General features: G+C 43.0%; 1 protein-coding gene across 13 annotated transcripts in view; it reads left to right on the top strand.

Annotated features, from left to right (window-relative positions):
• The window catches only part of ptk2ab (protein tyrosine kinase 2ab), a 251570-nt gene extending 244370 nt beyond the window's left edge, over positions 1-7200 (top strand). For all 13 annotated transcript variants that reach the window (XM_060921913.1, XM_060921917.1, XM_060921909.1 and 10 more), the window contains 3 exons: positions 831-986; positions 3500-3580; positions 6455-7200. In XM_060921913.1, the coding sequence (XP_060777896.1) occupies positions 831-986; positions 3500-3580; positions 6455-6667 (450 nt within the window). In that variant the 3' untranslated portion in view covers positions 6668-7200. The remainder of the gene's footprint in view (positions 1-830; positions 987-3499; positions 3581-6454) is intronic.
• The last annotated feature ends 5470 nt before the right edge of the window (positions 7201-12670 follow it).

Raw genomic sequence — 12670 nt, forward strand, 5'->3', positions numbered from 1 at the left:
ATGAGATGAGATGAGATTTCTTATTAGAAGATGATTAGAACTCAAATATAAGCTTATTTATCTTGCTTCTAGACGCTTTTGCTCATTTCAAGCTTGAAATTGTCTTATTCTACTGGCAAATCATTTTGCTTCTTTCTAGAATTAAACACTTAAAATGAGCAAAATTATCTGCCAATAGAATAGGACAATTTCAAGCTGGAAATGAAGAAAAGCATCTAAAAGTAAGCTACGTAATCTTATATTTGAGTCCAAATAATCTTCTAATAAGAAATGTGAGATAAATTCACTCATTTTAAAGATATTTTCTCTTAACAATATATCATTTTCTGCAGTGTGAAAAATATCCTTATTACTTCAATCTCATTTTGGAAAATATTTGTTCATGCAGCGCCGTTTTCTGCACATAACTTAAACCGAACACAGATCTACCATTGGAAAATCTTCCTTGTACAGTCGGCCTTAGAGAACACGTCATGGTGTTGTCTGTTATAGAATTCAGCCAAAATTTTATTGGGATCATCTCATACAGGATGTGGGGTAATAGTCTTAAAAAGACAGCTGGAACAGCACAGCGTAAAACCGGCTTTACTCATTATTTCACACTCAAATCTTATACAGTGCTAATCTCGATGTCGGTGCTAATTAAACGTCTAACTCTACTAAAGTTGTTATATGTCGAATACTGCCACCTGCCACTGAAAATCTGAAATTACAGAGTGTTTAAACTCCTGACAGATAAGTCTGAATCCAATGATTGCAGTAGGTGATAATATTATTTTGGCTGTATTTGCCAGTTGTGTCCTATAATAAATATCCTTTGCCTCATTCAGATCCAGCCTCAAGAGATTAGCTCTCCTCCTACAGCTAATCTGGACCGTTCAAATGATAAAGTCTATGAGAATGTGACGGCGCTGGTGAAGGCCGTGATCGAGATGTCAAGTAAAATTCAGCCTGCTCCTCCAGAGGAATATGTGCCAATGGTGAAGGTATGATGTGTATGAAGGCATGGTGCATTTTTTTTTAAATAAATGTGTGTTTACAGCAAAAACAGGCATCAATAGTTATTATCCGTCCAATAGTTATTATTATTATTATTATTATTATTAGTTACAAAGTGCGGAGGGGGATATAGGAATGGAGTCCGTCCGTCTGTCTGTCCATTTCAACCTGGACAAGTTTTCTCAGAAACTCCATAAGCTACATCGATGAAACTGTGTGTGCTGATATAACGATTCATGATCTAAGCTAGGTTTGAAAATCTCATCTCATTATCTGTAGCCGCTTTATCCTGTTCTACAGGGTTGCAGGCAAGCTGGAGCCTATCCCAGCTGACTACGGGCAAAAGGCGGGGTACACCCTGGACAAGTCGCCAGGTCATCACAGGGCTGACACATAGACACAGACAACCATTCACTTTAGAGTCACCAGTTAACCTAACCTGCATGTCTTTGGACTGTTGGGGAAACCGGAGCACCCGGAGGAAACCCACGTGGACACGGGGAGAACATGCAAACTCCGCACAGAAAGGCCCTCGCCGGCCACGGGGCTCAAACCAGGACCTTCTTGCTGTGAGGCGACAGCGCTAACCACTACACCACCGTGCCGCCCATGCATACTCATACTACTGAAAAAATCCAGGTAGTGTTTTATGAAGGTGTCATAGTACTTACGACATCATGAGTCAATATTAAAGCAATGGCCTTATAAGGGCGTAAGTATTAAGAGGTCTTCATAAAATGCTCGTGACGGGGAATAGTGATGACCAGGTCTTCTTGTTAAAATTCTTACTTAATAACAATTATAAAATAATGTTGCTGACTCTAAAGTCGGCGGCACGGTGGTGTAGTGGTTAGCACTGTCGCCTCACAGCAAGAAGGTCCGGGTTCGAGCCCCGTGGCCGGCGAGGGCCTTTCTGTGCAGAGTTTGCATGTTCTCCCCGTGTCCACGTGGGTTTCCTCCGGGTGCTCCGGTTTCCCCCACAGTCCAAAGACATGCAGGTTAGGTTAACTGGTGACTCTAAATTGACCGTAGGTGTGACTGTGAGTGTGAATGGTTGTCTGTGTCTATGTGTCAGCCCTGTGATGACCTGGCGACTTGTCCAGGGTGTACCCCGCCTTTTGCCCGTAGTCAGCTGGGATAGGCTCCAGCTTGCCTGCGACCCTGTGGAACAGGATAAAGCGGCTACAGATGATGGATGGATGGATGGACTCTAAAGTTTTCCATTTCCGATTGAGATTACACCGTGCACATTCTGGCTGCCGCTTCTCACCAGAGCTTTTTATTTTATTTTATTTTCTCTTTTGTGTTTATGTAGTTTGATGTTTGTTTTTGTTTGAGTGGTTTTGTCCGCCGGTTGTGGTGTAGCTCCGGACCCAGTTTTGGGCGTCGGTTCCCTCCAGGCCTTGGTTCGCCGTGGGTGATGCCTGTGCTCCTCGCTATGGACTGCAGTGAGCTCGTTGCTCATTTTAACATCGTGGTTGTCCAGCACTCTGCGTGGCGGTGCTTCTGTGCTTGCTTTGTGGATCCATGGCGTGGTGTTCTGAGTGATGTTGCCCGACGGCTGTGCTGGCGGTGTGGGACTTGTTTTCGTGCGCCTTTTGGTGGGACTGTGGCTGCTACACCATTGGAATGACATCCTGACCTTTATTTTTGGACCTTTTTTTTCCCCTATAATTGTAAAGCAACCTTGGGTTTTGAGAAAGGCACTATATAAGTTGAAATTATTATTATTATTATTAATAATACTAATTTTAAAAGTTGAGTTTAACGCCACTTGAGCCCGTGTTTCCTCTCACCTCGATCGTTTTAATACTTGCAGGCCTTTAATCTCTTAATGATTGCCAGGGTATTGGTTTCTCTAATAGTACAGAGAATTAAAAAGTCATGATGTGAAAGAAGACTAAAGGCCCGAGTATTCTTCAGCGGGCGCGGTCCTTGCACCGCGTGACAAAATTTGCAGTCCACGCAGCACCACCGAGATTTGAACTGTGCATTTTTGTGCGCAACTGTGAGCGAGTAGTCGAAGTGTGAAATATATTTTTAAAAAAGAACATTTTACACCATTTTTCTTTCTCTTGTCTTGTTCTTCTGCCAACATGAGCATTAAACATTAAAGGTCTTCTCTCGAGTTGCAAGCCTCCGTGCATGGCTTCTGTGTTCTTGTTTATATCTTATTCGGAGGATTGTGTTACTATTCAGACCACGCTCTTGGCTTTTTTAATCAATCAATCTTTATTGAGTGATTTCAAGTCTCAGTACACGGTAGGTGAAGCGGGTATTCAATAAAGGCGTAGCGCGCATGCGTTCAGAGACGCGTACGCGTTCAGCAGCAGATAGAGTATACGAGTTGTTCTTTTCCTTCCGGAACCTGTGAACGGGCGTGTTGAAATGTCCGGGGTATTCTGAGAAAACATAAGCAGAATGCATTTTTACATGTACGTAATTGTCTTGTTGTTCATGCCACACTTGATGAAAGTGATCTTGCTGAACTGTTTTTCAGGATGTAGGTTTAGCACTAAGGAATTTACTGGCCACAGTGGATGAGACGATTCCCTTACTGCCGGCTCACACACACCGAGAGGTACGACACACCTGTTTCTAGTTTGTTTGTACAGAAACGATACGGCTCTCGTTCTGATTTTACTCATACTTTCAGTTTCTTAACCAACACAGGATGTAGTTACAGTGGGGCAAAAAAGTATTTAGTCAGTCACCAATTGTGCAAGTTCTCCCACTTGAAAAGATGAGAGAGGCCTGTAATTTTCATCATGGGTACACTTCAACTATGAGAGACAGAATGAGAAAAAAAAAATCCAGAAAATCACATTGTCTGATTTTTAAAGAATTTATTTGCAAATTATGGTGGAAAATAAGTATTTGGTCAAGAACAAAAGTTCATCTCAATACTTTGTTATATACCCTTTGTTGGCAATGACAGAGGTCAAATGTTTTCTGTAAGTCTTCACAAGGTTTTCACACACTGTTGCTGGTATTTTGGCCCATTCCTCCATGCAGATCTCCTCTAGAGCAGTGATGTTTTGGGGCTGTCGCTGGGCAACACGGACTTTCAACTCCCTCCAAAGATTTTCTATGGGGTTGAGATCTGGAGACTGGCTAGGCCACTCCAGGACCTTGAAATGCTTCTTACGAAGCCACTCCTTCGTTGCCCGGGCGGTGTGTTTGGGATCATTGTCATGCTGAAAGACCCAGCCACGTTTCATCTTCAATGCCCTTGCTGATGGAAGGAGGTTTTCACTCAAAATCTCACGATACATGGCCCCATTCATTCTTTCCTTTACACGGATCAGTCGTCCTGGTCCCTTTGCAGAAAAACAGCCCCAAAGCATGATGTTTCCACCCCCTCGCTTCACAGTAGGTATGGTGTTCTTTGGATGCAACTCAGCATTCTTTCTCCTCCAAACACGACAAGTTGAGTTTTTACCAAAAAGTTCTATTTTGGTTTCATCTGACTATATGACATTCTCCCAATCCTCTTCTGGATCATCCAAATGCTCTCTAGCAAACTTCAGACGGTTCTGGACATGTACTGGCTTAAGCAGGGGGACACGTCTGGCACTGCAGGATTTGAGTCCCTGGCGGCGTAGTGTGTTACTGATGGTAGCCTTTGTTACTCTGGTCCCAGCTCTCTGCAGGTCATTCACTAGGTCCCCCCGTGTGGTTCTGGGATTTTTGCTCACCGTTCTTGTGATCATTTTGACCCCACGGGGTGAGATCTTGCATGGAGCCCCAGATCGAGGGAGATTATCAGTGGTCTTGTATGTCTTCCATTTTCTAATAATTGCTCCCACAGTTGATTTCTTCACACCAAGCTGCTTACCTGTTGCAGATTCAGTCTTCCCAGCCTGGTGCAGGTCTGCAATTTTGTTTCTGGTGTCCTTTGACAGCTCTTTGGTCTTGGCCATAGTGGAGTTTGGAGTGTGACTGTTTGAGGTTGTGGACAGGTGTCTTTTATACTGATAACGAGTTCAAACAGGTGCCATTAATACAGGTAACGAGTGGAGGACAGCGGAGCCTCTTAAAGAAGAAGTTACAGGTCTGTGAGAGCCAGAAATCTTGCTTGTTTGTAGGTGACCAAATACTTATTTTACAGAGGAATTTACCAATTAATTCATTAAAAATCCTACAATGTGATTTCCTGGATTCTTTCCCCCCATTCTGTCTCTCATAGTTGAAGTGTACCTATGATGAAAATTACAGGCCTCTCTCATCTTTTTAAGTGGGAGAACTTGCACAATTGGTGGCTGACTAAATACTTTTTTGCCCCACTGTATCTCTAGTGTGTAGTGTGATTATTGTCGTACAGGTTATAATCTAGCACAAACAGTATTGTCTGAGGCCCACTTTACACGGGGACGGTATAAAACAAAAACGCAAAAGTCCGTTTTCGTTCTCACTTTTTTCCGCGTCTACACGACCGTTTTCAAGGAGGAAATCTGCGTCTATACGGTGACGCATAAATGTCTCCACTATGTCTGCACGCATGCGCAACGTCTTCTGTCTTGTCTGATCTGCACATCTGCGCCGCTGTTCTGTCAAGTTATCCTACCAAGCCTACTACGCATGCGCGAAATCCAGGAGGGTAGGAAAATTCAACAGTAGTTTTGTCCCACCAATCAGCTGGGCTGATAGAAAATCGGTGAGAATTTCACGGATTTGCCGATTTTTATGTTTTGTGCGTATTGGTCGAGTCTTTGGCCGAGTCAAATAATTTGTAATGACTTGTTTTGAATAATAAAACGGTCTGTATGAGAACTTGCTAGGATAACTTTACAGAACACCGGTCCGGCTGAGGTACTGTAGTGCTCGAGGGAGGAGCAGGAGCAAACCGAAACTCTTTTAATCTGCCTTTATTAAGTAACACTCACTCTTGTTTCGGTGAAGAAGAGAAAAGGCAGTGTCCATCTCAGCAAAATAAACCCGTTCGGCTGCTAGTTTTGTTTTCAGTCTCGGGTTTATGGTTTCACGAGCGGCTTGAATAGGCGGCGTGCACGTGCGTGTGTAACTTGGCGACACCAAACTGAGGAGCTCCAGCTGGGCGGGTGAGCAGGAAAACACATCTACTGCATTAAAACACAGAGCAGCTTGAAGGTCCGTTGGATCGATGTAATCAGACATGCTCTTACTTTTTTACTTACTTTCTTACTTCCCGGGCTGGCATGTGCAGTATATGACATATGTATGACGTAAACGCGTACCCGACGCGAGCAGATCCGAGCAGAGTTTCGCGTATTGGGTAGTTTAGACGGATATGCAACGGGGGCCGTTTTTAACTTATCCACTCTGGAAGGCGTTTTCAATTTTATCCGTTTTTCAGCCTCGGAAACGCCGTCCTCGTGTAAACGAAAGGCACTTCTGATAAAATATTTAGTCGTTTTTACCCGACAGCGTCCTCGTGTAAACGGGCCCTGAGTAAACGCCGGTTTTCTGTCTTTAGGTCGAGATGGCTCAGAAGCTGCTGAACTCTGACCTGGCTGAGCTGATCAATAAGATGAAGCTTGCGCAGCAGTATGTGATGACAAGCCTGCAGCAAGACTACAAGAAGCAGATGCTGACAGCTGCCCACGCGCTCGCTGTCGATGCCAAGAACCTGCTCGATGTGATCGACCAGGCCAGGCTGAAGATGTTGGGCCAGGCAAGGCCACACTAGAGACGTTTGAGCCTCACTACTCACCAGCACAGAACTACTAAACTAGCACACAGACTGGATGCTCGTAACACTCCACGTTCTCACTCCGGCCTGCCTGCCGGGAGCACAGCAGGGGTTTTTTAAGGAGTGGCAGAATCAGGAGCTTTCATAGTGGAATCTGTATTGGGACTGCTGTATTATACTAACATACTAGGAGAAGATCTGGATTAACGATGAGCCACTGGAACGGAAACGACGTGTCATTGTATAGGTCTCTGGAGAACAGAAGACGTCCTCACACTGTATTTACCAGTTCTGTATCTCATTGGTGAGCCTCTGCTCCACAACTACACGAAACAAAATGGAGAACCAGCTCGACAGGGCCTCTGTGGACATGCACCAGTGTTTGATAAACTGGAAAGATCTAATCCAGGGTGTTTTGTCTGGATGTAGAGCAAAGGCCTTATGTGCCTCTCCACAACTCTGAAGGAGAGGGTTGTATATTTTGGCCATGTGCCACCTAGGATTAAAATAAAGCTATGTCTGAAACAAAAGTAACAATAGGCTGAATTCCTTTGCTTAATCTTAGGGGTATAAAATGTCTTTGCTGAAGCTTTTCCCCTTTGAAAACTCTGACTCAGAGACATTGAGCACATTCACTGATGGTCAAAAAAAAATTCTCACAATTGTTACACGTACCACAGAACACCTTATCCTTTTATAATTTACCATTGAATTCTGCCAGAGTTTAGCAGTGTTGATCTCTATATTTGAAAAACTTGATCATTCCTGTCAAACTCAAGTTCTGATATTCACACAGAGACATGTTAACCTACTCGTGGCATTAAGATACACTGATAAAACCTTTACATCATCATCATCATCAATACTGATAAAACCTGGGGTTTGGGTTGTTTTTGTGGATTAGGTTACTATTCAGGAACACTGCCTGTCTTTTTTTCCTTCTGTTTTTGCAATACTAATGTCAAGAAGTCAATCAAGGACATCTATACAAATTTTGCAGATCTTGTGTAAAACAGGATGGTATCCTGTTTTGGAAAAGGCAAAATGGTTGCTAGGTTGCATCAGTTGCCCCCTAAAAATGAAAAGTTCCTCCGATCATGATGCATTTTTGTTTTTATGTTCCTTTTGGTTAGAAAACACACTGGGTGAAATATTTTGACAAAATTCTAAAGTTTAATGGTGGCACCAGGAGCTCAAAGTTATGGAAAAAGCTGCTATTTTATGACTTTTATGACAAAATTTCGATCACTTTTCATGAAACATTATGGCACCTTATAGAGTATACCAAATATCTTAGATACACATTTTTAGTACATATTCTAAATATATTATCAAGCACAGTTTGAGTTTTAGCTGTTCATTGAATCATTGTTCAACTACTTTTAAACAATACAAATGTATTATGAATCACATTAATGCTTCTCAATCCCTTGCAAAGGTTCTTAACATGATCTCTGGCTCACAAGAAATCAATAAACGGAGTCCAACATTGTGATTCAAACCTTACGCGAAAACATAAAAAAAGCGTTTTTTGGCAAAAAATGAACCTCATGGTGCCACCATTAGACTTTTGAATATGGTCAAAAAATTTTACAGGATGTCTTTATTGGTGAAAAGGAACACCCAAACAAAAATGCGTCAGATTTTATGAAAGTGACGGCAACTGATGCACCCTAATGGTTGCCATCTGGCAGGGTTCGAATCTTCTGGATTCTGCTCAGCAGGGTCTCTGTGGATCGAGAGCCTATCCCAGGAGCACGCAAGGTGGGAGTACAGCCATACACCCATCCATACACACAACCAGGGGGACGTTCTTCTAGCGTGTTTTCGGAAGACACCCTCGGGGACACAGGAAGACCCTGGAGCTGTGAGGCAACAATGCTAAGTTCTGTGCCAACGTGCCACACTGACGTTAAACAAACAGCACTTAAAATATATACAGTTCTGTGTAAAAGTCTTCGGCAGCCTTATTTTTTTTTTTAGTACAAACTTCATTATAGGTTTTTTTTTTTTTATTTTATGAAGTTGACCATCGGTACAAATCATTCTAGATTTCCGAACATTCTTAACTTTCCAGCAAAAAATTACGTGACAGAAAAATTTTGTATGTACGTAAAGAAAGCAGCATATTACATAAGAGACAGTTTTTAGACAAAAAAACATAATGAAGGCTGAAGGATTTTGCTGCAAAAACAAAAAGCAAGTGCGACAGTCAAAGGGCGGCACGGTGGTGTAGTGGTTAGCACAGTCGCCTCACAGCAAGAAGGTCCGGGTTCGAGCCCCGTGGCCGGCGAAGGCCTTTCTGTGCGGAGTTTGCATGTTCTCCCCGTGTCCGTTTGCTCCGGTTTCCCCCACAGTCCAAAGACATGCATTCTAATTGGTGGCTCTAAATTGCACGTAGGCATGAATGTGAGTGTGAATGGTTGTTTGTCTCTGTGTGATGACCTGGGATAGATCCAGCTTGCCTGCAGCCCTGTACAGGATAAGTGGCTACAGATAATGGATAGGTGGATGGATGGATGTGTGAGCTCAGAAATAGGAAGGTTGCAGCAGGAAGGACATCCGGCGAAAACTGTGCTCCAATTAATATGACGTGGATCAGGACCCCAATCTGGCAATAGTGCTGGACAAGGAAGAAGAAGTGCGACGTGTCCAAAAGAACTGTGGCTGGTTCTGCAGGATGCTTAGTAAACATACAGCTCATTTCATTATAAAACTGTACCTGAAATGACTAACCCTCTTTATGGCTATAAAATAATACAACCCCGATTCCAAAAAAGTTGGGACAAAGTACAAATTGTAAATAAAAACGGAATGCAATAATTTACAAATCTCAGAAACTGATATTGTATTCACAATAGAACATAGACAACATATCAAATGTCGAAAGTGAGACATTTTGAAATTTCATGCCAAATATTGGCTCATTTGAAATTTCATGACAGCAACACATCTCAAAAAAGTTGGGACAGGGGCAATAAGAGGCTGGAAAAGTTAAAGGTACAAAAAAGGAACAGCTGGAGGACCAAATTGCAACTCATCAGGTCAACTGGCAATAGGTCATTAACATGACTGGGTATAAAAAGAGCATCTTGGAGTGGCAGCGGCTCTCAGAAGTAAAGATGGGAAGAGGATCACCAATCCCACTAATTCTGCGCCGACAAATAGCGGAGCAATATCAGAAAGGAGTTCGACAGTGTAAAATTGCAGAGTTTGAACATATCATCATCTACAGTGCATAATATCATCAAAAGATTCAGAGAATCTGGAAGAATCTCTGTGCGTAAGGGTCAAGGCCGGAAAACCATACTGGGTGCCCGTGATCTTCGGGCCCTTAGACGGCACTGCATCACATACAGGCATGCTTCTGTATTGGAAATCACAAAATGGGCTCAGGAATATTTTCAGAGAACATTATCTGCGAACACAATTCACCGTGCCATCCGCCATTGCCAGCTAAAACTCTGTAGTTCAAAGAAGAAGCCGTATCTAAACATGATCCAGAAGTGCAGACGTCTTCTCTGGGCCAAGGCTCATTTAAAATGGACTGTGGCAAAGTGGAAAACTGTTCTGTGGTCAGACGAATCAAAATTTGAAGTTCTTTATGGAAATCAGGGACGCCGTGTCATTCGGACTAAAGAGGAGAAGGATGACCCAAGTTGTTATCAGCGCTCAGTTCAGAAGCCTGCATCTCTGATGGTATGGGGTTGCATTAGTGTGTGTGTGGCATGGGCAGCTTACACATCTGGAAAGACACCATCAATGCTGAAAGGTATATCCAGGTTCTAGAGCAACATATGCTCCCATCCAGACGACGTCTCTTTCAGGGAAGACCTTGCATTTTCCAACATGACAATGCCAAACCACATACTGCATCAATTACAGCATCATGGCTGCGTAGAAGAAGGGTCCGGGTACTGAACTGGCCAGCCTGCAGTCCAGATCTTTCACCCATACAAAACATTTGGTGCATCATAAAACGGAAGATACGACAAAAAATACCTAAGACAGTTGAGCAACTAGAATCCTACATTAGACAAGAATGGGTTAACATTCCTATCCCTAAACTTGAGCAACTTGTCTCCTCAGTCCCCAGACGTTTACAGACTGTTGTAAAGAGAAAAGGGGATGTCTCACAGTGGTAAACATGGCCTTGTCCCAACTTTTTTGAGATGTGTTGTCATGAAATTTAAAATCACCTAATTTTTCTCTTTAAATGATACATTCTCTCAGTTTAAACATTTGATATGTCATCTATGTTCTATTCTGAATAAAATATGGAATTTTGAAACTTCCACATCATTGCATTCCATTTTTATTTACTATTTTCAAGATATTGTCGCTTGCGGCGGCACGGTGGTGTAGTGGTTAGCGCTGTCACCTCACATCAAGAAGATCCTGGGTTCAAACCCCGCAGCTGACAAGGGTCTTTCTGTGTGGAGTTTGCATGTTCTCCCCGTGTCCGCGTGGGTTTCCTCCGGGTGCTCCGGTTTCCCCCACAGTCCAAAGACATGCAGGTTAGGTTAACTGGTGACTCTAAATTGACCGTAGGTGTGAATGTGAGTGTGAATGGTTGTCTGTGTCTATGTGTCAGCCCTGTGATGACCTGGCGACTTGTCCAGGGTGTACCCCGCCTTTCGCCCGTAGTCAGCTGGGATAGGCTCCAGCTTGCCTGCGACCCTGTAGAACAGGATAAAGCGGCTAGAGATGATGGATGGGTGTACAAACTTTTGCACTTCACACCTGCTTGTGTTTCACTAGAGGGCAGCATTTAGCACTTTTTAACATTTAAGTTGTTGATAAAAATAAAACATTTTTAAAAAAGAAAAAGAGAAGAAATATTTATAATTCTTTAAATTTAAACAGTAACAGTGGTTCACAAGGTTACAAAACAAAGTGTGTGTGTGTGTGTGTGTGTGTGTGTTGAATGTGTACAGTTATGCTGTTCATGAGCAGCAGATAATAATTGATTCATTGCCTACATTATAAGAGCTCGTAAGGTTTTTGACCACCAGCAGCAGCAGCATTAAACCCGGTGTGTGTAAAGTCGGAGAGGAGCAGAAGCGCTGTTCGGTTCAAAATGAATGCCTCAGAATCTGCACTGGTGCTCTTAAATGTACTCCTATCTCTGTTTTGGAGATAGACTGCTCTATTATGCCTTTGGACCTCAGAAGAGAATTCAAACAAACTCAAAGTGCAATTAAATATAGATATTTTGAAGATCATCCAACAAAAAAAAAGTTTTTTAGAAGAACAAAATTGTGACATTAATCTTCACTTTCGTCCTATATTTTCTAAAGTTGTTCATTTGGTTAATAGTTTTCCGACTCCAGCTTGTAATCCTTTGGTTGATCCTTTTCCATTCTGGAAATCCCAAGCTCCAAAAGTTGACTTGGATTTAGTCCCTAAAATCTCTAAACAAGAGGATAGTAGTTTCTATATGTTACACTCGGCATTGGGCGGCACGGTGGTGTAGTGGTTAGCACGGTCGCCTCACAGCAAGAAGGTTCTGGGTTCGAACCCAGCGGCCGGCGAGGGCCTTTCTGTGTGGAGTTTGCATGTTCTCCCCGTGTCTGTGTGGGTTTCCTCCGGGTGCTCCGGTTTCCCCCAAAGACATGCAGGGGGAACGTTAGGTTAACGTGGGGCGGCCTTGGGCTGAGGTGCCCTTGAGCAAGGTACCGAACCCCTGGGTGCTGTGCGTGGCTGCCCAGTGCTCTGGGTGCATGTGTTCACTGCTTCAGATGGGTTAAATGCAGAGGATGAATTTCACTGTGCTTGAAGTGTGCATATGACGAATAAAGGTTTCTTCTTCTTCGAACACATTCAACTCAAATACAATCAACACTTACATATATTTACTGATGGTTCAAAAAAAGATTTTGATTGTGCATCTGGCGTTGTAATTCCAAGTCTAAACATCCAAAAAGATTATCTCATCTCATTATCTCTAGCCGCTTTATCCTTCTACAGGGTCGCAGGCAAGCTGGAGCCTATCCCAGC

The sequence above is a fragment of the Neoarius graeffei genome, chromosome 5 (genome assembly GCF_027579695.1).
Source record: "Neoarius graeffei isolate fNeoGra1 chromosome 5, fNeoGra1.pri, whole genome shotgun sequence".
Classification (NCBI taxonomy): Eukaryota; Metazoa; Chordata; class Actinopteri; order Siluriformes; family Ariidae; genus Neoarius; species Neoarius graeffei.